The sequence below is a fragment of the Anser brachyrhynchus genome (genome assembly GCF_964034855.1).
Source record: "Anser brachyrhynchus genome assembly, chromosome: 1".
NCBI lineage: Eukaryota > Metazoa > Chordata > Aves > Anseriformes > Anatidae > Anser > Anser brachyrhynchus.
In genome coordinates, this window is record NC_137694.1 from 182,939,182 (window position 1) to 182,961,299 (window position 22,118).

Genomic DNA, 22,118 nt, shown 5'->3' on the forward strand with positions numbered 1-22,118 from the left:
TCAGCAAAATTATATAGAACCAAAGAATCATCAAGGTTGGAAAAGACCTCCAAGATCATGTGGTCCAACCAACCCCCTACCACCAATGTCACCCACTAAATGATGTCCCTAAGCACCACGTCCAACCTTTCCTTGAACAACCCCAAGGACAGTGACTCCACCACCTCCCTGGGCAACCCGTTCCAATGCCTAACTAAAATTATATTGTTTCTTGAGTGGCAGAGGCAATAAACTTATTTTTTATAGATGTGTGGTAGAGATATAGAAGAACATGACAATGTCATCTATACACACACATGTACCCCTGCCACATGTGCTGTAAAGCATACTGGCAGATGAAATACAAATGAGACAGGCAGGACTTCAGTCTGTGCTTCTGCCTTTTTCTAAGTGGGGGCATTAGCTCCCGTCTCTCTCTTCTAAACAGCCATCAAGTTTCATGAAGTCTTTGAAATCGTATCTTCAAAGGTTAGTTCAACTACGCAAATATTAAGTTCAAAGTGGCCAGCAGATTCAACAGTTTTTGGGATGGCGAGGGGTAGTGAGGAGGGGAAGGGGAGTCAGGACAAAATGAAGTAATTTACGTAAATATTATCTCCTTCAGAAATCAGATTTTCAGGTATTGGTTATTTTGATTTCTACCATGACATACAGATCAAAAACCTAACTTGCATGTTAAAAAGTGATTACATTGCTTGTTTAATGAAGAAACCTAAATATCAACTGTGGACAATATAACAAAATAAGCAGAAAAGTTGATAAACTAAAAATGTCTATGGGAATATGGTGACAAGGCAGCATATTCTCTTCCTACCTCTTTTTCAATGATATTTCATTTCTACTGACTTACCGGAGTATGTTGAACAATTTTGATAAATGACTGGGAAGGTTTTATCGTAGAAAAATCTGTTTCTCAATAAAAGCTATTTAGGATTTTTTTTAATAACAGATTATTTTTTGTCTGACAAAGCAATACAGATTGTCAGCAACTGAAGAAATCCAGTAGTTTCCCTCCTGTGGCATATTTGCTAACAGTATCTTCTCTTTCCTCCCTCTTATTTTCTTTAAAAATATATAAATATAAATTACATGTATGATTTTTTCAGGTTATGTTTTTGTATGGATTTTTTTGTACTTAAGGCATTTAACAGTTACTGGGGGGAGATGACAATTGAAAAGATCTGAAGAAATATAAGCATAAAAACCATCCTGAACTCAAGACCTTAAGAAGAATGAGAGAATTTCACTAACAACATTTCAACAACTAATAGAAAATCAATCAGTCCCTTGAATGCTGGCTTTACTGGGGACAGGAGGAAGAGGAGGCAAAGGCAAACATAAATCTCCCATCGTTCCTCCTTTTCATTCATTTTCAAAATGGAAAGAGAAATGAAGTAACAACAAGTGACTTCAATAATGGGATAACTCTTACACAACAAAGTAAATATCACAAAAGGTGACTCTGAAAGCATCAGGTGATCTGAGCAAGGAGCTGCTTTTTAAATTCAAAAGCAACCCCGCCCTACACACTGGGTACTGCCCTGGCTTCAGACCTCAGTGGAAGAGGTTTATTTCTGGGGAACCAGGGATTTCTATCTGCTGGGAGATACTCAGACACTTCTGACAATTCATCAGTGGCAGCGAACCATAGAAAATGCACAAAAGCCCTTGGAGGCCAGTATCCCAGCTGACCTTGGACCACAGAAATACTGTAATGTCCTGGCAGTGATGAAGTTTCTTCCCTGTCCATAGCAGCTAAAGGTCAATTAAAAGGGTTTATATTTATTTTGAATTGCTGTGATCTGTTTTTACTAAAACTCTTCTTCTCCTTAATTATATGGAAGTTCAGTTATCTTAATTCTACAAAGTTCTTAGCTTTAACAACAGAACTGGCCATGAGTTCCATGGACTATATAATTATATAATATTTATTTATTTTCTGCTGGAAAAAAATATATATATATATTATTTTCTTCTTTATTCAAAAAAAAAAAAAAAGTGGGGGCAATCCAATTTACCTTGCCACCTGCTGGCAGTTTTCAACACCTTTTTCTACTCTTTTCCTCTCAACTAAACCACCTTAATTTTTTCAGTCTTTTTCATATGAGACTTTCCCATGCTTACAATTATTTTCACTCCTTGTCACTGAAACCCTTCTAAATCAGACACACTTAGAGACAGTGGTTGACTCTTGTTGCAGCGTCCCAAAGTAAGAGGTTAATCACCGCAGCTTGCAAAGTCATAAACAGTATTCTCAGCATCGTTTCCTATCGTGTTTGGATTCGCATAGTAGTATTTCTTTCTTGTTTATAAGAAAAAAAAAGTTAAATCAGATGCACTGCATATACTTCTAGTATATGATCACCTCTGTCAGTATACTGAACAACCTACAACTACCTTCTTCAGTGTGTGAGAAATGGTGCAACCATGTTCCAAGTGCAATAAAATTATTAGGCTTCAGAAAAACACAGCTATCATCACAGACAACACTGAGACCAGGGAAATAGGTTTATGTACATTGACCTACCTCAAAATCTATCAGCTGCAGGTTGGCAATAAGCGTCACTAGAAGGCCACTGTTGTACAATTCTTGTGCCAGCTGAGCCACTACTTCTGTAGGTGGCTCCTTGTCTGTGGTCCCACAAAGAATTTCCTTCATTGCTTGCAGGGATTTTGACACTTCCTCTGATGCCTGTTGACCAACAGACAAAGGTTTGGTTTGGTTTCGCAAAGAAAGAAAGAAAACCAAATTTTATTAAATTTAAAAAGATGAACAGTTCAAAACAAAAGCTTCTAACTGCACCTGTGATGATCACAACTCTTTAATACTCTATTGCAATCGCTGAGGCTGCAATGCCCACACCAGATCCTGCAGGCCTTACACTAACACACGGATATATTCAAATTAAACACAGTATGCCATCACTGCCAGATCGTGGGCATGAAATAGGGTCAGAAATACAGTTACCAACCCATGTCATCAAGATCCTTGATGAGTGCTCCCCCACAGAAGCGGGCAGCAGCTCCACCACCACTCCTGCAGTGGGCTCCCTCAAGACTTGTGGGCCGAGAGGCACAAAATGGGGGCACCCGGAGGCTGCGTTGCCCCCATCCAGAACTGCTTGCTGATGGCCTGTCCTGGCTCCTTACATACAACCCAAATAATCCCCCGTAACCCTGCCAGCCTTGCGCTGCCACCACCTATTTCTCCTCGTCACATAGTCAGCGTCTTCAGCAAGGGATTTATCTGAAGAGTGCGCAGGCACTTCAGGTTCAGGTTGGGAAATTATTTAACAACTTAACTTGCTTTCAGTAAAGCTCCACGGCTGCCTCCCAACAAACCAAGTCTTTCATCTTTTACTCTCACCTAGCGTATACTAATTCAATGCAAAGTTTCAAATACCTAATGTAGAAAACAAATCAAGAACTGCCCTATGAAATACTTGGAGCAGAAAGCTTACAACAGACAAAAAATGAAAGAGAAAAGCACAAAAACAGGTAACAGCTTGGTGTTTGTGGCAGTCAGCAGGTTTCAACGAGATGTGAATTACAACATCCCGGTTTCAAAGGGGAAACAACCATCGGCCACAGCGAGACAGCTCTGTCCTCACAGCCTCCTCCTTTCCATTCTGTATAAATAAAGGCTCCTTGGAGCAAAGGCTTGATTTGTGAGCGTGTGTTTGCTTTAAATCCTACCTGCTGTAGCCATTGGGCTGTGCAGGCTATAGCTCTTTCTGGGTCAGGATATATTTAATACACGCATGACCAGCAGCTAGCGCATATATAAGGCCGGTTGGATTTTTTTTTTGGCAGGGCGTGGTAAGCAAGTAAAGGAGAGGTTTGAAAGCAAAGATGGTGGAAGTTTCCAAAGCTAAGGCAGCATTTTCCACCTATATTGCAAAACACTTACTTGAAATGAGTGTTTCATTAGCTAAGCAGGAAAAAAAATATAAAACAATAAACACAGAACAAAAAAAAGAAATAAAAAAACACAGTCATTTGTAAAAGCTAATTGGACATTAATGGATGTTCAAAGCCAGATCGATAATTTCAATACGTCTCTCACATAAACTGAAAGGGAAAATGTCATGCTTTCAAATGTCACCACATCAATCTGCATAAAACAACCCCACAGCGCTCAGGAGAGACATTTCTCAATGCTGCTGATCTCCGAACACTTCAATATTGACTTACATCACGGATTTTATTCACATTAGTATAAACTGAAAAAAAGCCACCTTCACATCACATCTACCTGGATGATTCAAGCATCCATTTTGGACAGCATAAAGCATCTCCCCCAGTCTGTCTGTACCTATTCACAGTTTTCTAGTTTAGATAGGCCAGCATGAGTGGCGTGTAAATGAGTATGACTATGCGGTAACTTTAACCACAGCAGAAGTCTTTTTGTTCCTTAATGCAGTTCAGTAGAAGAGCCTATTTTTAACACAAACGTTAGTGGTATGTCACTAGAGATATCCCACAGAGTACAGATGGGATTAACAACGGGGGTGCTATCTTGTAAACTAAAGCTCTAAATCTTTATAAGAGCTGTGCAAATATTTTCATATCAAAGGAAAACCCATACGTTTTTGGCTTTTCACCCATTCTTCTTGGTAGGGTGTGAATATCTCTGGCATTCTGTGGGTAAAAAAATTAATACCTCTCCTTTAAAGTAGAAGTAGTCCTTTCTGATGTGTAGAAAAAGCCTGCAATACTCTGCTTTTTGTTTTGTTCTCAAAATGAGGCCGAAAAGTAAAGTGCTGAAGGAGAAAGAAACGACAGAACATTGTAGCGTTGACGGGCACAACGGGGCCCAAATGGAGCTGTGTTACTCTAATCAATCTGCCAACCCATCCTCTCACCTTCTTTGCTTTTGTACATGCAATCTACATTTCATATTTAACTTCCTCCTTCTTTATATCCTCTGGATATTCTGTGGTTTGACATTCAAGCCTCTACCAAAAGCTATTCCTGGTCAAATCTAAGGACTGCTCTTCTACCTCTATCCCTTATAATCTACCTGTAGAAAAATCAGTCCCAAGCACAGATTTGTGAATTAACAGCCACTTCCAGTCTCCACTTTGACATTTCCACTTAATCTTACTATTTTTTTTAGAATAATACCCTAAGTAGATAAGCACTGTGTCTGGGATGGAAACTTGCTCAAGACTCTGAAGAAAAAGTCATTCCAAGATCCAAAGATCCCAGATCCGTCCAAAAGAAACAACAAAGCCAAATATATTCACTCAAATACGTCGAACAAAAAAGACAACAGAAACATAGCTGCAGAACTTCTCATAAGAAGCCAGACTGGTTCCAACCCTCTTTAAGAAAATTTGCAAAAACCACTAAACAGCAAAACCCTCAGCAAGACACTCTTCCTCCCAGCGATGTCACAAACATAATTTTTGTGACAAAAAGAGAGATTTGATAGAAACTCTGAAGTCTACTATGACTTCTGTACCACAATTTACCTTACATCAGTGGCAACAGCAACAATAATCAAGTGCGGCAACTGTCACTTCAGCAGAAGTCACAGAGCAAAAGAAAGGGTTTCATGAACCTTGTAAACACTTTAGCCATTTTCCTCATCCTTGCAACTAAGCACATTTTTTCAGAACTATTAGACCATGCTTCTCTAGGCATGAGTCCTTTACATCGTGATTGAATTTATTACATTGTATTTTAGAGATGCTGGTGTGAGAACATAGGAAAGAGAGTGAGACAACTGAACACATAGTCCTAAATAGAAGAGCTTATATACACATTACATGCAAGTGTCAAAAGTGGCATATGCTGAACTTTGGACAAATAAATTGCAGACAGGGACAACAAAGCAAAAAATTAAATGCAAGCCGATTCCCAGCATGCGCAACAATTTAACATTCATGTTGCTGTCACTGCACAAGCATCACGATCTCGATCTCCTACTGGCATCTCAGTTCACAACATCCAAACTTGGGAGGATCCAATGCCACTCCAGAACATTGTAAAATTCAGTGTGGGTACATGGGTAAGTCGTGAGTGAGTTACAATACTGATTTGCAATAGCTACGTAAAGGAAATGAAGGAGAGCACCACCTGTACTGACCTGTGCAATGAAGGCAAGTTTTCCATCAATGGCCATTTCTTCTCTGCTTTGGCCCAACACAGGACTAACAAGTTGGGTTTTTTTAGTTTGTTTTTTTCTTTTTTAAACAGAGCATAGTTTTCTGTGACCAGCAACTCACGGGAAGTTTGAGAGTTCATTTGGAAATAATTTTTTTTGTGCAAATGTTGAAACATAACAGTTCTTGCTTCGATCAGCCTACTAACCTTACTGGGCTAATGTGTAATAGCCTTAGAGATGGAGAACTGACAGAATAGATAAGCATACATTAATTCTCTAAGTTCAATTATAAACATGCTCAGCCTCTCCTGTTGATAAAGTTGGGGTTTTGTCAGCATTAATGTGTCTTTCCAAACCTATCAACAGCTTCAGCAGTGAGAGCTGGAAACTTATGTGTTGAAGATGCTTGGTCTTAAGCTTGCTTCCCTTGTAGAACAAAGCCTTGTCGTTGTTGACTTAACAGGATCATAACATAAAGAAAGAAGCACATGAAGAAATGATTCCCTGAAATTCTATTTGGAAAAAAAATTCTTCCTCTCCTTTCTTCAAGATCTCAAGACTCTCTCTCCTATCTGCAGCTTAACAGAAGTCTGAAGACCAGCTGACTTTGTTGCAGAGGTTCACTCTTTATTTCAGAATGGGTAATGCTACTATGCCTATAATTAAATATTTCAGCACTCCAATGTTATGAAACATCTTAATTTTCCTTTCCCACAGAACTAATACTGGGTTCTTCAGTCTAACTTGCTTTGCCAGATCTAGAAGACTATTTCTTAGTTTTACCTATTCTTTTGGAGTGATCTCTGCAGGAAGGCCAAAGTGTGTTACAACGTTCTTAGGATAGCAATTTAGCAGGCTTGGAAAAGCTGGGAATGCTGCCTGAAAAGTTACATTTTTCTCTATATTTTACAGTTATACAAGACACTGCAATAAGGAGTGCCTTGTGTTTTTCATTAAGGGATTATGAAGAAATCCTACAGGTCTTAAAATTTTTCTGTTCTTGTAAAATCTTCCAGGGAGATTTTAAATGGTAGCGTGGACGGTTAAAACAAAAGTCTTATCTGTTGTTCATGCAGAAAGCTGAATTTTTATTTCTGCAATCACGTAATTTTGGATTTTCCATACTCAAAGGGTAAGCTGTCTTATCTGTAGCTGCCTGTGTGTGATATAGCAAAAAACAAAGTAGGTCTTCTGCTTCAGACACAAAAACTTCACAAAGGCAGTTTTTGAAACAACCCAAAGCACATCACAGCAATACTTTAACAAGTCCCTAACTTTAACAACTCTAATTTCTAGCCCTTCCAACAGGGTTAATAGAAGTTACCTCTGCTTACAAACCTTGCCCTTTCTTTTTTCTTCGCTACTTACACCAATTTCACATTTATCCTAAACATGCCCTATTACGCATTTGTGATCCAGATCTGTTACGCTTGTCAAAGAGGCAGACAGATCTCCCATTATGCAATGTGTGCTTGCAGCCCAGAAACCAACCATATCCTGGGCTGCACTAAAAGCAGCATGGCCAGCAGGATGAGGGAGGTGACTGTCCCCCTCTAATCTGCTCGTGAGACCCCACCTGGAGTGCTGCGTTCAGCTCTGGGGCCCCCAGCACAAGAAGTACATAGAAGCGTTACAGCGAGTCCAGAGGAGCACCACGAAGATGAGCAGAGGGCTAGAGCACCTCTCCTATGAAGACAGGCTGAGGGAGCTGGGGTTGTTCAGCCTGGAGAAGAGAAGGCTCTGAGGAGACCTTATAGCAGGCTTCCAGAACCTAAAGGGGGCTCTACAGAAAAGCTGGGGAGGGACTCTTTGTCAGGGGGTGGAGTGATAGGACAAGGAGTTATGGCTTTAAACTAAAAGAGGGTAGGGTTTAGATTAGATATTTAGAAGAAATCCTTTACTATGAGGGTGGTGAGGCACTGGCACGGGTTGCCCAGAGAATCTGTGGATGCCCCATCCCTGGAGGTGTTCAAGGCCAGGCTAGATGGGGCTTTGGGCAACCTGGTCTGGTGGGAGGTGTCCCTGCCCATGGCAGGGGGTTCGAATAGGTGATCTTTAAGGTCCCTTCCAACCCAAACCCTTCTGTGAATGTAGATTCACTGCATCTTTTTATTCCCCCTTCAAGGAAGAATACAAAACCGTAAGCGGAAAAAGTATCAGGCCTTGAATTAATCAACAGTCTGAGCTGCTCCTCTACCTGAAGTGCAACTTTCAAGGCTTTCAGTGGGTTGTTTCTGTGTTACCTGCTTTACAGGCAGGTCAGAGATTTCACACATATATACATATTTTACAGGTCAGAATGGCCTATTCTTATAGGGACTCAACGTAACATTAATGACCAACCATAACAGCAAGGAAAAAAAAAAGAACACATGAACTTCTTCTATCTTTTCAAATTCAGATACTAAATATACATTAGAAAAATACAGAATGTCTGACATTTGGCATCTACACAGAGATCAGGAAATTCTCAATTGACCATAAGAACCTGGCAAATAGGATCTTACTGCTTCTATTTATATACTTAGCATATTTCCAGGGCAAAAATGCCTTTCTAAACAGTTGCTATCTTATAAAGCAGCACACAGTAGCATACAGAGACAGCTGCCAGTGTGATGCAAAATACTCCAGTGTGTGATTCAGTGAGCTTCCAGTATCCCATGCCATACATTCAAACCAAAAGCATAAAGCTCCTAGGTTTGCTTTCATCTCCTTTAGTTTATAGTTCTGTTTATAAACATTCTCACTGTGCGAATCAAACCAATTTTTCTTCTTAATAATGCCAACAAAGTTCTCTCTAAATGCAAGTGTAAGGACTCCTGAGAATATCTATTAGGAGAATTTGAATTCGATGTCTTCAGGAACATCCCAACTGACTTACTCTTGATGCAGTTTCATGCTAAAAGGATATACAGGAACAAACTGTGGACTTCAGCAGAATGTTTTGGATCAGGAAGCTGAATTCTGACATTTAGCAAAATATTACGGCCTATTACTCAAGGAGGCTGGCAAGGACAACCTAGTAAAGCAGGCACAATAATTAAAGTTCTAAGAGGCAATATGATTGCATGAAAGAGATAGGGTCGCCCCACCTGGACATAAATTCCTTTCCCATTGTTAATCCTGCACTTACGGCAGAACTAAAGGTTGCAAGGTGCTTAGAAATGAAAAAGAAACCGGAAGAGACAAGCTTTAAGCTCTCAGCACTAGCATCTGATAGTATCTGGAGTTTCTCCCACCACCTCTAAGAGCAATAACAGGCCTTGGCAGAATGGGGAGGCCAAAACACAAAACATTCCACAAAGTCCCAGGGCATGTGAATTTTGTGCAGAGTTAGAAGGAAGGGGCGCCAAGCCCTTCTTATCTTATTCTCTTTGTTTCAGTGTACAGCAGTGAAGTCAAAGGCAATTTTGCAACTGACTTTGGCAGCTGCAGAATCGAGTCCACAGGTATTAGCATTTGTGATAGTCATCCAATCGCTCTTCCATGCAAATGCACATCCTGTCCTCTGCATGCACCTCATCTTACACACAGCTTCCCCATGGCTCTATCAGTGCAGGAAGAAGATGAAAATGCTCTGGTAATGGCTTCATTGGTGCTAAATAAGAAAGCAGGATTTATTGATAAAAAAAATGTTATGGAAATTTTAAAGACTCTTAACTGTCGCTGTATTAAAGTGCTGCTCTCCTGCCCCTTCTGAAGAGTAGTGAATGTGTTACAGTACATGGAGATGAAATGGAGGTCAGATTACACTGACCTGAACAGGCAGTCTTATTAGAAAAATATAACTGAAAGGGGAAGAAACTAGATGTTTTGAGTTATTTTACATCTAGCTTCACTGTGTTTCTGAATACCAATTAAAGATGCTGCAGCCTGTGGCTCTGCCTATCAGAAAAACACTCAATGTGGAGCCCTGGATGAGCTCTAACTCATTGGGTTTTAGGGTCCATGACAAACCCACGGCTTGAACCAGCTACCAAAAACTGCAAATCTTTCAGGACAAGTAGGCCAAGCCCAGACAGCTTAGGGCCAAGCACATAGAAGCCTAGGCCAAGTTTCAACCAGCCCCAGATCCGCTTCCTATTCTGAATTAAAAGCATGTGACACTTGGAAGGCTTTTGCTGAAGTGTGGGTTCAGAAAATGTTACCAAACCTGTAGGCATCACAGATGGCACTGAGTCAAGGGTGCCGCACCCCAGCGTGTTTGGTTAGCAGCGAGAGCGTGATGTTTTCAGGGACATGCCTCGGGGACGTATTGTGTGCAACCTGAACGGCTTTACGCTGACCAGAGTCTGTGGCTGAACACGAGGCTCCAAGGAGATGAGATGTCACCCCCCTTTTTTGTGAGGTGGGTCAAGCATCCGCTCCATTAATGTCATTTTACAACATCCATCAATAAAATACACAATAGCATTCACAGTAATATACTAACTACTATGACCAGCATATAATAGGTTCTCTTTCCTCAGGTTCAACAAATCTGCTGTCCACTGTGCTGCTATCAGGGTTTCTCTTCCGTGCTCCCTATTTACGCACATCCTCTGATACAGCAGCCTGTGCCAGAAAGCGGGAAGATGTACAGGGTCTAAACCCTGAAGGCTTCCTTTCCTAGGTTGTTCAATATTTCCTTGCTTTTCTAGTTAATTCCAGAATGGATATTTCTCATTAAATACTAACAAGTTTGGTTCTACATGAGTGAGATTAACTTTTCATGAGATTTATAGAATTCTGCAATAACATACAATTAATTGTTCTTCACTACATCAAAGTCTGAACGTGATATCAGCAACTGTACATGTCACAGGAACACCTCATTTATTGCAGATGTTGGAGAAGGAGGATGCTTGACAAGGAAGGCTTCAGTATGCTTTTCAGCTTTTTTAGCCTACTTAATCCTGTAATTGTTACACTTGCTTTTCCATTGCTGCAATACCTTCTATAAAGTAGATGCTATTAAAAAATTAAAGAAAAAATAAGGTGTCAGAAAGAGCACTTCACAGGAAGAGGAACCGTGCGTGGTAGCACTTCTCAACCCGTGCTGTCAGCTTTCAGAATGCAGCCTAGAAAACGGCAAAGCTTTAAACACACATGCAAGCAAACAAAAATAAAACATCCATAAAGTAAAAACTAAGGAAGGAACATTCCAACTTGGCCTACTTTTCAGTTGGGAATGTTTAAAGAGCATTATGGCAACACTGCACACATTAATGGATTAAAAAAATATGTGGAAGAACTGGGTCAAATTCAATCCTTATCTAAGGAGACAGATGCTAGTCCAGTCAATAGGTCAGTCAAAGTCTGAATGGGCCCTATTCTGTGACTAACAATAAGCATCATTAAGAAAGAGGGCAAACTTCTGTATATTGTGTGTATATGTGGAAATGTATCTTGGAAAAGGCGTATAATTGCCTTTACACTTACAAGTAGCTTCCTTTCACCATGTCTATCAAGTTGTATCTTTGCCCCTCTTCCCATTACTCAAAAAGTCTTCACCAATTTGCTGACAGGCTCCTTCTACCTGAGCACTGCATAGCTTGGGAGGAATGACCATTTCTGCATTATTTAAAAATAGCCCCTCTGGAGCACAGATGGCTCCTGCTGAAAGTTGCATGAGGCTTTATTTGAACTGCCAGCCTTGTACGGCCCCAGCCCATGGCATTTTCACCTCATACTTAAGATTCTCAGCTCAGGAAAGGGAATGGGGAAGTTCTCCTCCAGGCTTGCAGTTACTTAGGCCTTGCTGCTCTTCTCTGTCAGCTCTAAGTTTATTAGCAGCTTTTAGCTGTCTCAGCCCACATGCCACATTTGCTGTACTACAATAACAACTGAACTGTCACAGGATGCATCTTGTTTAAATATCTGAGGCAAGTTCTAGCTGAAAGCAGTTTTGCAAGCAAGCAACATCAGGGATGCTGTGCAGTGGCATTCCTACAAGTCCTGGGAACCTCAATTTTATGATGAGGCACAATGGCACCTCTCCAGTTTTCTCAGAAATCAGAAAAAATGGGAGAGCCCTGATCCCCAAAACTTCTTTGTTCATAGGCCCACAGGGTCCAAAAACCCTTGGGCAGCTTTTAGATATCGAGGGTCTGTAGATCTTGCAGGAAGGAGACAAAACTCTGGGTCCTTTTATCAAAGTTTAAGACTCTCCCTTTGGAACATAAATCGGAGAGAAATTTCAACATCTTACAAGTCTCTGCAGAGAACAGAGTGCAGTACTATACTTTTTCTTTGTTCTTGTTTTCATTAAAATTTCTGTAATCATACTTATGACAAAACGTTATCTATTAGTATAGTATGAGTAAATTTTGAAAACTTGCACCATTGAAGGTGCCACCACCATCTTCTCCAATTCAAAATCCAACCAATATTCAAACACAAGTCTACTGAGCCCACAAACCCTGCATGTCTAGTAACAGACATTATAGTGACTGTTTTAGCAAGAGTTATTTTCCCTAACATTTTTTTAAATTTATCATTGTCACAGTACTGAAGATATTTCCTTCTGATTTACCTGCCTGAACTCAGGACCATTAATCAGGCTACCTTCATTGTCAAGTAGGACGTATTTCAGAGCAGCTCATTGCAATGCTTCAGATGAATGGTAGCATTACTGATGAACCTCTAATCTTCTCCTGCAAAGGGAGAAAGGCCCTTTGTGCTTCCTCTGAATCAGAGCGCAAGGTCCTGATTCAACAAGCCATGTAAGCATATGTGTAAACGCCATCCAAAACGGGGCTGCTTTCTTGACTTTGTCTTGAAGCTGAAGTGACTGCCTTGTCCCCAATCCCTCCTCTCCCCCAGTCACTCACATTTATCCCATTTACGATGGTAACAGCCTCCATGCAGTAATAATAAACTATGTCAGAGAATATGGAAAAACTAGCCTCATTTTTTGTCAACCCAGAGAAAAGTGATGTATGTGTGGCAGGGGGGACATGGACAGAGTCACCAGGCTGAACATTTCCCTGATCCTGACCCCTCTCATGGCCACACAAATGCCAGCCAGGCACAACCAGTAGGTGAGACAAGTGGGCTGTGCACGGAAAGCAGAATGCTTCCCTCAAAGACAGCATGGACTTGTCAGTTAAGCTGGCTGCTAAAGTGTTAATTATACAGGATTGTTCAGATGAACACAATTCACGGAATTCACAGTTCAGGAGAGTCTGCCAGATTAGGATTTTTAGATATTTTAAATGGCCTGTTTGCATCCCATTCAATCAAATGTAGAATAAGCATCATTAGTAAATTCACAAGCTGTCTCCATCCTAAACAGCTAGGGGAAATCTCCCATATCTTTCACTTTGTGAGGAAAACACACACCAGCTGTTATGAGTTTAATGAAAAAATTACACTGAGTTCTCCATTTTCTAAGTCTGAATTTCTCATACTTTGTCACTAACATCCAAAAAAAAAAAATACCACCACCAAAACCCAGCTCGAAACCACAATTCAGAGGAGTCATACTGCAAAGCAAATCAAAAAGAAACCTGAGTCTAGAGCTTCTGCTTTGAATGTCGTCTTTAATCAGGTTCTGAAGAATGAATTCAGAAGGGGAGGACAGACGCTGCCGATTTATTTATTTATCTAAGTTTTAGTTCAGAGTCAAAATCTCTTAGTGCTTTTTCAGTTAACCGAAGGTATTTCAGCATGAGACATCAAATACCAGAGGCCTCACTGAAATCCACGTGACTGATGTTACATAATTAACACGCTCCGAGCTACTTGCTTTGAACCTAAAAGTTTCCAGAGAATTTCACTTTGGATGCAAAGGCAACTGTGCTTACCTTGTAGATTTGGCTCATTCTAATACAAACTCCTGCACAAGGTGGGAGAAGGACAACATGCAAACACAAACAGCAGCTGCATAAGAACCGTGCTAATGTAATTTGTCAGCTACTTCTGCTCCACTGTCACTCAGTCCTAACCCAAAAGTAGTTTGTTATTAATTAAAATCATTTTCTATAGTTGGATGTGCCTTCTTAACTGGTCATTAAGTAGTAGAGTAGTCAAAGTAACTCAGGTCTGTATCACAGAATTAAATGACAGCAGTAGTATTAGCAAAAATCTAGCGCTATAGTTAGAATACAAAGAAGCAGAGCACATTTAGGAAGCACTCACAGAGAAGACTGAAAAGGACTGATACAGTGAGACCTCATACATATGGGTTTGATGCTTTATGTGAACAACGCTCATCAGAAGTAAGCTTTGCTCTGGGGGTACCTATACATTATTTGGCAGTCTCATTCGTTACCCTGCTAGACCAATTAATTGTATAATAATTTCCAAATAGTCCTCCATGCTATTTTGTTAGATGCCTTGCTATTCAAAGTAGAAGATCTTTTTGGATAAGGCTCCTGGATCTTAACGTTTTCTTTTTGACCCCCAGATCTGTTGTCCTCTACTTCTGCAAAAGCTCACTGATTTCAGTAGAGCTGTTCAAACATAAAGCTACTTACACGTGGAAGTGCTTGCAGAATCAGGGCAGTGAGCGAACACAATTTCATTCCCTTTATTCTGCATTTTCCCCAGCATAAAACCCTTATCAGTCATCTACAACATTACCTCATACCTTGTCTGTTTTTTTTTCTTGTTTTTCCAATATGGCCATGTTTTCTTTCAGAATTTTCACAATCTCAGCAGGATTTTTGTGCGATTTACTAAACAAAGGCATGTTTTTTCTTCACCTGGATTTCTTCTTTCAGTATAGAAGAGGACTGCCTTAAACCAAATGAGAAACAAAAATAGCTTTTAAGGTTTATACAAAAAAATGCAATAAAAATACACAAACATTATGAACAAGAAAAGGTTATGCCTCAGTCCCTATATTTTGCTTCAACTAAGCAGGCAAAAGGCCTCATATACAGTCATTGCAGGTTCATTGGGAATTCAACAACCAACACTAGCATGTGGAAAGCTACTCAGCACCTGCACAAGAGCTGGATGCTTCCTAAAGCCTCAGACCTACAGTTCAGTGCCCCAGTGAGTCTGTATGTGTATGCCCAACGTATTTTGGACAATGAATATCTGTCAGACTCCTAGATTTCTGATACTGGTTTCTTTCAAGCTTTACCAGTTCCACTGCGATGCACAGTAACTAACTTCAGACTCCAGCACACTAAAAACATCCTTTGTTTAAAACGTTGCAAAAAGGCCCCAGCTTATCAGCCATCACTCGTTCTTCTTCAGCTGATTTTCTTTTTTGGTCTAAAGGTTCTCGATATGAAGCAGTTTAGGCTACTCCCAAAGTCTGACAGACTTCAAGAATCCATCAGTACCTGTGGGTCAGATCTCATTTATGTTTTACATTGCCTGAATTAAATCAGAAATAGAGAATCAGTCCCAAACATGGACAGGTTTTCATGACATTTAAATGAAAGACTAAGCATTTCAATGAAAATATGTTTGCTTGTTTAATTTAAAGCACTCCTCCTCTGGATGGTTGGAAAGGCAAGTACTAAATCACTATTTATACAAGAAAGAAACCAAGTAGCTTGCTTTATGACCCTACAAAGCATTAAGTGGTAAACTCCCATGGCTCTTGCTTGGGGTCTGATACAAAGATCTGCTGAAGCAGACAGACTGTGCATGGGAATATGCTCTGGTTAGGCCAGTAACACTTTACAGGGAGAGCACAGTCCTGTTCTGCATTTCAGCTTGTACAACATGAAGAAGAGAAAAAAAAAGCCAAAATAAGCTCATATTTTCATCTCTTTCCACAACAAAAGAGAACCATTGTCACCAACCCTTCTCTCACACATTTGCAAGACTAGCTGTGAAAGCACAAATATATACATAAATCACTTCCATTTCCTTGTTCTATTTCAATTCTTACAATAAAAAAAGCTTTATCCAAGAAGTTTTAAAGGAGAGAATTAAATTAGTACAATACATGATATATATTAAAAAAAAAAAACAGAACTGTGCAATGACTTGCCAGTAGTCCCAAATGAACACGATCCTCTCGTGCTCTGTTGTTACTACCAAAAAACTTCAGTCTAACATGAAGTATGATCCCACTTGTGCTATACATCCATATTTTATTAATCCCAAAATACCCTATGGAACTAATACTTAGATTACATATACATTCTATTACAAATACAAATAGCAATCACATAAAACAGTCAAGTATAAAATTCAAACCGCAGAGGAGTATTAAAAAAACAAACTATACAGATTCTGTCCTAACGTCTTATTAAAAACATTTCAAAATATTTGCAGATTATCTTTACAAGAACAGTTTCTATGACACAAAGGAAATATTTTTAAATATCATCTTTAAACCAAAAGTTCCTTAATAATGTCAAGAGTACATGAATTTGTATATAGCTTCTCAGTTGTTGCTAGGCTAGTTTCACAGAAATATTTTCATGTTCAAGTTCTGAAAGCTCTCCTCCTTCAGATTTCCATTTTCAAACTCATGGTTCGGTTCAAATTAATTTTTATTTTTGCAGTTTTGGCTACATAACCTTCAATACTTGGCTGAGCTCTCAACTAAGGAGTCAAAACGAGCGCTTAGCGCTGCTCCCATCGAGCTCAAAACTGTGATTTTTGGCAGCAGCATCCGATCAGCAACAGAGCAGAGTCACACCTCAACTTGCCAACGTGCAAGACTGAAGGCTGGGTATACTCGTGACTAACTCATTTGGGCATGTTCAGCTATACACAAGCACCAGAAAAGACTGGGCCTCTCACCAGTTAGCTTACTTCATACTTATAGGCAAAGGCAGTATTATACAATAAATTTGTTTGTAAGCTGCTAGCAAGTGCCAAGCACCCTATAACCTCACATGTTCTGCAGTCAGATTAGTTCTTCATGACATAGTTACAAAAGGACCTAAATCTGCATGTTTTTATTACCCATGAAGGTAAGGCATGAGGATATGAAGATGTAAGAGACATTTGGAGAGCAGGAGCTTAGATGGCATGCTGCATTTTAGAAAAAAAATCACCAAGGTGTGGTAGGGTTATTCAGGTTGCTTAAGACATCCTTTCATCTTCCCCTCTGACAGGTCTCCACACAAGGAAATGCAAAGGGGGAGATATTTTGATTTTTTTTTTTTTAATTGAGGCAGTCATGACCTAGAGGTTCTGAGATTTAAGAAAATGAAGTCCACATTTCTAACTGATGTTGGCTATGAATTACAAGCATGTCCCCCCCCCAAAAAAGTAACTTACATAGCTGTCTAGAGTCCAGTGTATTTAAATAATCACTAATGTTGCCAAAACACCCCAGTAGCCAGGCTAGCACTTTTCCTCTGTATAGTTCATCTGACTATTGAGTCACCACAGCACTGCTCAGTGATAAATGATCTTTTCTATTCACCTCATAGCCTACCACTGTCCTAATCACAACAGCAAAGTTTCTGATAATATGGCAGGAAGGGACTCAAGAGACTGTTTAGTTCATCCCTCCGCTAAGCAGAGCCAAGTCTCTGCTTCACTTCATTTATCAGTCTTACATCCAAAGCAAAGCATCCATTGCTTCCAAGTGGAAGAAGATACAGAGAAAAAAGGGGGAATTATGGCCATTAGGAATCCCAGCTGTGCAAAGAACTGCCTTGGATTTACCCCTTTTCAGGACATGGCTTTTAACCCACCAGCATCTGGCAGAGATACTCCGTCACTTCAGAGAACACTGGCAGCTGCAGGTTACAGTCAGATTCCAGTCCCTTTGGCTCTTCCACATAGGAACGTCTTAGGGGCACATGCTATTCACAATTACAGACAGAACAAGTGCTGGTAAAAGTGCTTTGCTGACATTTAGAAGCTGTACAACTTCGTCTTAGGCTGGCTATTCCACAGGGCGCAAGGCAAAACAAGGACTCCTTACCTCCGGATTTGTTTCTCATGAGTGGATTCTCCAGCATCTAAGAAAGCATTAGCTCTAGCGAAAGCTGTTCCTGCAGCTGCAGCATTTCTGCCCTGTCCTCTTCTTTATACTAACTCTCTCTGTTCTCCAAACTTTAGTTGGAAGCTTTTCTCTTCAGTAGATGTACTAATCTGGTTTAAATTTCCTATTCCCTTCATCACTTATTTCCATTTTGGTGTTTTTTTGGGGGGGGAACTCAGTATTTTCAAGATATCTAGCCCTGTGTAAAAGTTGCTTGAAATTGGCCAGTAAGTTCAAATGTTGCAATGGGAAGAGAATTAGAATGAGAGATGGACACCGTGACCATGCAAAGCTTTGCTCCTTCAAGAAACCAGCCTAAAAATAATGGAAATACAAATATAAATGAAAACTGAAAAGAATGCAATACAAGCTTACTAGAAGCGGCTCATACTACAATCTGTTATTAATAAAGTATATTTTTAGTCCAAGAAAATATAGTAGATCCCATAATTTGACATAGAAATATACTATATTGAATATAATAGAAAAAGTAGAAAGAAAATTACCATGTAAATGGAGATTGATCCTCTGAGAAGGCAACAGCAGTTTGGGGATGGAACTTTATTTAGAGAGGCATTGGAACTGAGACCCTACCAACAAACTGTGATGACTCAAAATACGAAGACGTCATCAATACTGAAGAAGACTGGAATATCATTGCCTGCAAAACTGGATAGCCTGACATAATAAATGTCATAAATAATAAACTGATAGACTGACATAATAAAATGGGATAAAAAATAAGAGTAGAAAGTATCAGATAATGCAGAACAGGAGAACAGACAAGAATATCTGCTTCAAGATGAGGACTACCATAAGAAATGACAGACACCCGGGCACAACACTGGTATTTTACAGACAGAAGAAAGACAAACACAAATCTGCAATGAATTGAGGAAGTAATTTCCAGTAGAAAGACAAAAGCATTCATGTCTTTGTACAAAGTCTTGATGAAACTTCATATGGAATAACGTACACAAAACTGAACACCCAAAGTCAAATAAAATCAGAGTAAGCCTAGAAGAAAAATACAGGGAGGCTCAAGAAGTTATTTCAGTTAAAATAATAACATGTTATTTGTGCACAAGCAAGTGGCTGTAATCTGCCAACGAATAAACATAAGCTAAAAATGTAAAGTTTTCTAACCATTGGAGCTCTGAGATTTTGGAATAACTTGCTCTAACAGGCACACTACAGAGCATCTGTTCATAAATTTTTGACACTGTTGTCTGGCAGCAAGGGACAGAGCTGAATGAGCCCCTTTCTTTCCTACTTTCTAGGAATAACCATTTGATGGAAAATGTTTTCAGCAGCATATGTTTTTATAACATCAGAAATGCATTGTAGTCACTTCTGAATTCCTACCAGGGACCAGCCGATTTCTGAAGCATTAGTTGGGATGATGTTATTTCACCAGTACTCTTGCAAGAGGCTTCATGAGGCAAAGGAAAGAAACAGCTGTATCTCACCGGCCCGAGTCTCACAGCCTCCAAAAGTTGTCTCTCCCATTCACAGGGGAAATGCCCTGGCAGCACTGAACAAGGAATTGTGGTTTCCAAAGTCTGCTGTTGCCATCAGTATACACAGAGTATTTCTGCCTCCAGTGCTGCGGAATCCAACACTTTTTACAAGGCCTGCCTTTATAAAAATACTTTCAGAGTATGCTTGTTAGTGGGGAAAAAAGGCATTGATTTTATTTCAGATAAGTGACAGAAACACCAAAAGACAATTTTAAAGCAACACTTTCTAAATGTTTAGCTGTGCCTGTTCAATTCTGATAAAAGAAAAAATGTATTTCACATAGACATAGCAAGTTGAATCTAGAGGTATATAAGGTTTACAAGAAGAGAGCTCTAAGATATTCAGTAGCCTGTCACAGATAACATAACATCCCTTTATACTCAGAGCATGCCTTCCCTCAGAGGCCTCCAACTCTGCAAACATTTAATTAAGGCTGAAAACACAATTCCAAAACTGCTATATACATGCTGTTACTCTCTCCCCTCTGCAAAGGGAGAAGCTGAAGCACAGAAAGATCAGAAGACTTACAAAAGGCCACATTTAAAACATAAAAATTAAAAATCAGTGCCTTTGCCAGGAATGAAACCTAGATCATCTGACACCAAAGCCTATGCTTTATCAGTCTTCAAAAATTCTCTTCTGCCAATTTATCTGCCCATAAAGGGAATGCACTAGAAAATAAAATCACTGCAATTTGAACTCTTTGATACAACTATAAAGCACACTAATAGATCTAGTTCTGTTTATAGGCACTCTCCTTGAATTCTTTGCTCTTTATCATATGCTTTCTTAGAAGATTACAGCAAAGCTGAGCTTGTAAGAGCAATGAGGGAAAATGCAGCCAGCAACATCACTCTACTCATCAGCCGATCCCACTATAAAGTGACTCAGTTAAGTAGCTCAACAACAAACACTTCCTCCTGCCCACAAAGGCAAGAATGAGAGCATGTGATCCTGTTAGTGCATTCTTCTCAGATGTTCCTCCGGACAAGCAATTTGCTATTCAAAAATGAATGAGAGAATAATTTCCCTTCCCTTAAGTATCAGACATCTGTCTTTTCTTACTTCCTAACCTTCATCTACTTATTTATCAGAATAAAAATATTTCAGTAACTCATACTGAGTGAGACTTTCTTCTGTGGAAAAAGAGGCTTCATTTTCCATTCACTTCAGTGTGCCTAAACCCCCATGTATTTTGGGCATGAATCAGCAGACGTTCTTCATAATTTTGCCCAATCAGTATCTATATAGTGAAAGAGATGCTTTATTCCCCTCTTCATTTCTCCCTCCCACAATATTTGGGAAGGTTGCGGCAATTACAGAGTCAAGAACTCAAAGCAAGAAATAGAAGACTTTTTGATCACCTGGACAAGTCTGAGCTCTCCTCCCCGTGCAGTCCCCTCACACAATCCACATTTTATTTGGCAGGCAGAAGGAATCAGGGCTACACAAGTAACTTCTCTTGAAAACTTCTCTTCTCCTCAACAAGTTGCAGATTTTGAAAAGTACATTGCAAATCAGACAAAAGATGAACAGATGAAAAGAGAGGACAGTTTTGTGTTAGGCTGAACGAGTGCCATCTCTGCTTGGCAACAAAATTATTCCAAAACCTCAGGAATTTACTCATAGTAAGCCTTGCTGTTGGCTACTTGTTGCATTCCCAGTCTTGAAAGGACCTGGCACAAAGGCGGATATTGGCTGAAACTTTACCTGGAACATACAAAACCTTGCGGTAATGCTTACTACTTTCCCCACAAAACCCTCTTCCAACAGGTGGTAAGCATCCTGAAGATCAGACAGAAAATCACTAGGCAGTTCTGCCTTTAATCTGCCTACCTCTATAGAGTAAGAATTATAATAATAATACTATTGAACAACCACATGATATTATTGTGAAACTGAAGGCAACCATGGTGATGCTCAACTCAAGTGGTGTGATGTAGCTCTATAGAAGCAATTGAAGAAATTAATAATTGTATTTTCAATTGAATGCCCATCCAATAAAGAACAAAAAAAAGTCTTTCAAATGCTGAATAGTTATCAGGTCACTGAGGCCACAGTTTCATGAGCCCTCTGCTCCCTGACAGTGCCATCTTGCTCCAGATCTATTCATACTCCTACAACACAACCTCTGCTGGACTGGTACAGTTGTTTGCTGGGCCATGTGGTAAGCCAGGTCAGGGAAGTGATCCAGGTGAACAAGAGAATAGCCTGGTGGGAAAAAAAGGTCAGAACTGGTTCCCAGTCCAGTTCTCCACACAGTCTTACAAACAGCCCTACCAGGACAAGATGGGAAAGAGGGGATGGAAAGAGGCCAGAGAGGCAGGGCCTCTGCTGAAGCAGACACTACAGCTCAGATGCTCATGAACCAAACCCAGAAAGATATGATGGAAAAGGAGGTGTAAATGTGTGATTATATAAATCAAGACTGAAACTTTATGAAAGTACCCCGAGAAGGATAGAGAGAACAGACTACATTGGTACAGAGAAGTGCCAGAATTAAAGTTAGGAACTTTCTGAGTACTTGACTTTGCTACCTAGCATCCTCTTAGTGCAGCAAATCCTGTGCTAACACATCTATAATTACAA

The 22,118-nt window shown here is 39.9% G+C and overlaps 1 protein-coding gene across 8 annotated transcripts in view; it reads right to left on the bottom strand.

Annotated features, from left to right (window-relative positions):
- Window positions 1-22,118, bottom strand: part of CAB39L (calcium binding protein 39 like) — a 62,991-nt gene that overhangs the window by 22,774 nt on the left and 18,099 nt on the right. For 5 of the 8 annotated variants that reach the window (XM_080607950.1, XM_080607953.1, XM_080607951.1 and 2 more), the window contains 2 exons: window positions 14,685-14,833; window positions 2,528-2,692 (listed from right to left, as the gene is read on the bottom strand). In XM_080607950.1, coding sequence (XP_080464076.1) covers window positions 2,528-2,692; window positions 14,685-14,786 — 267 coding nt within the window. In that variant the 5' untranslated portion in view covers window positions 14,787-14,833. Of the gene's footprint in view, window positions 1-2,527; window positions 2,693-14,677; window positions 14,834-22,118 lie in introns of those variants that run through there. The other 3 variants (XM_080607952.1, XM_080607956.1, XM_080607955.1) reach the window with 3 other exon arrangements.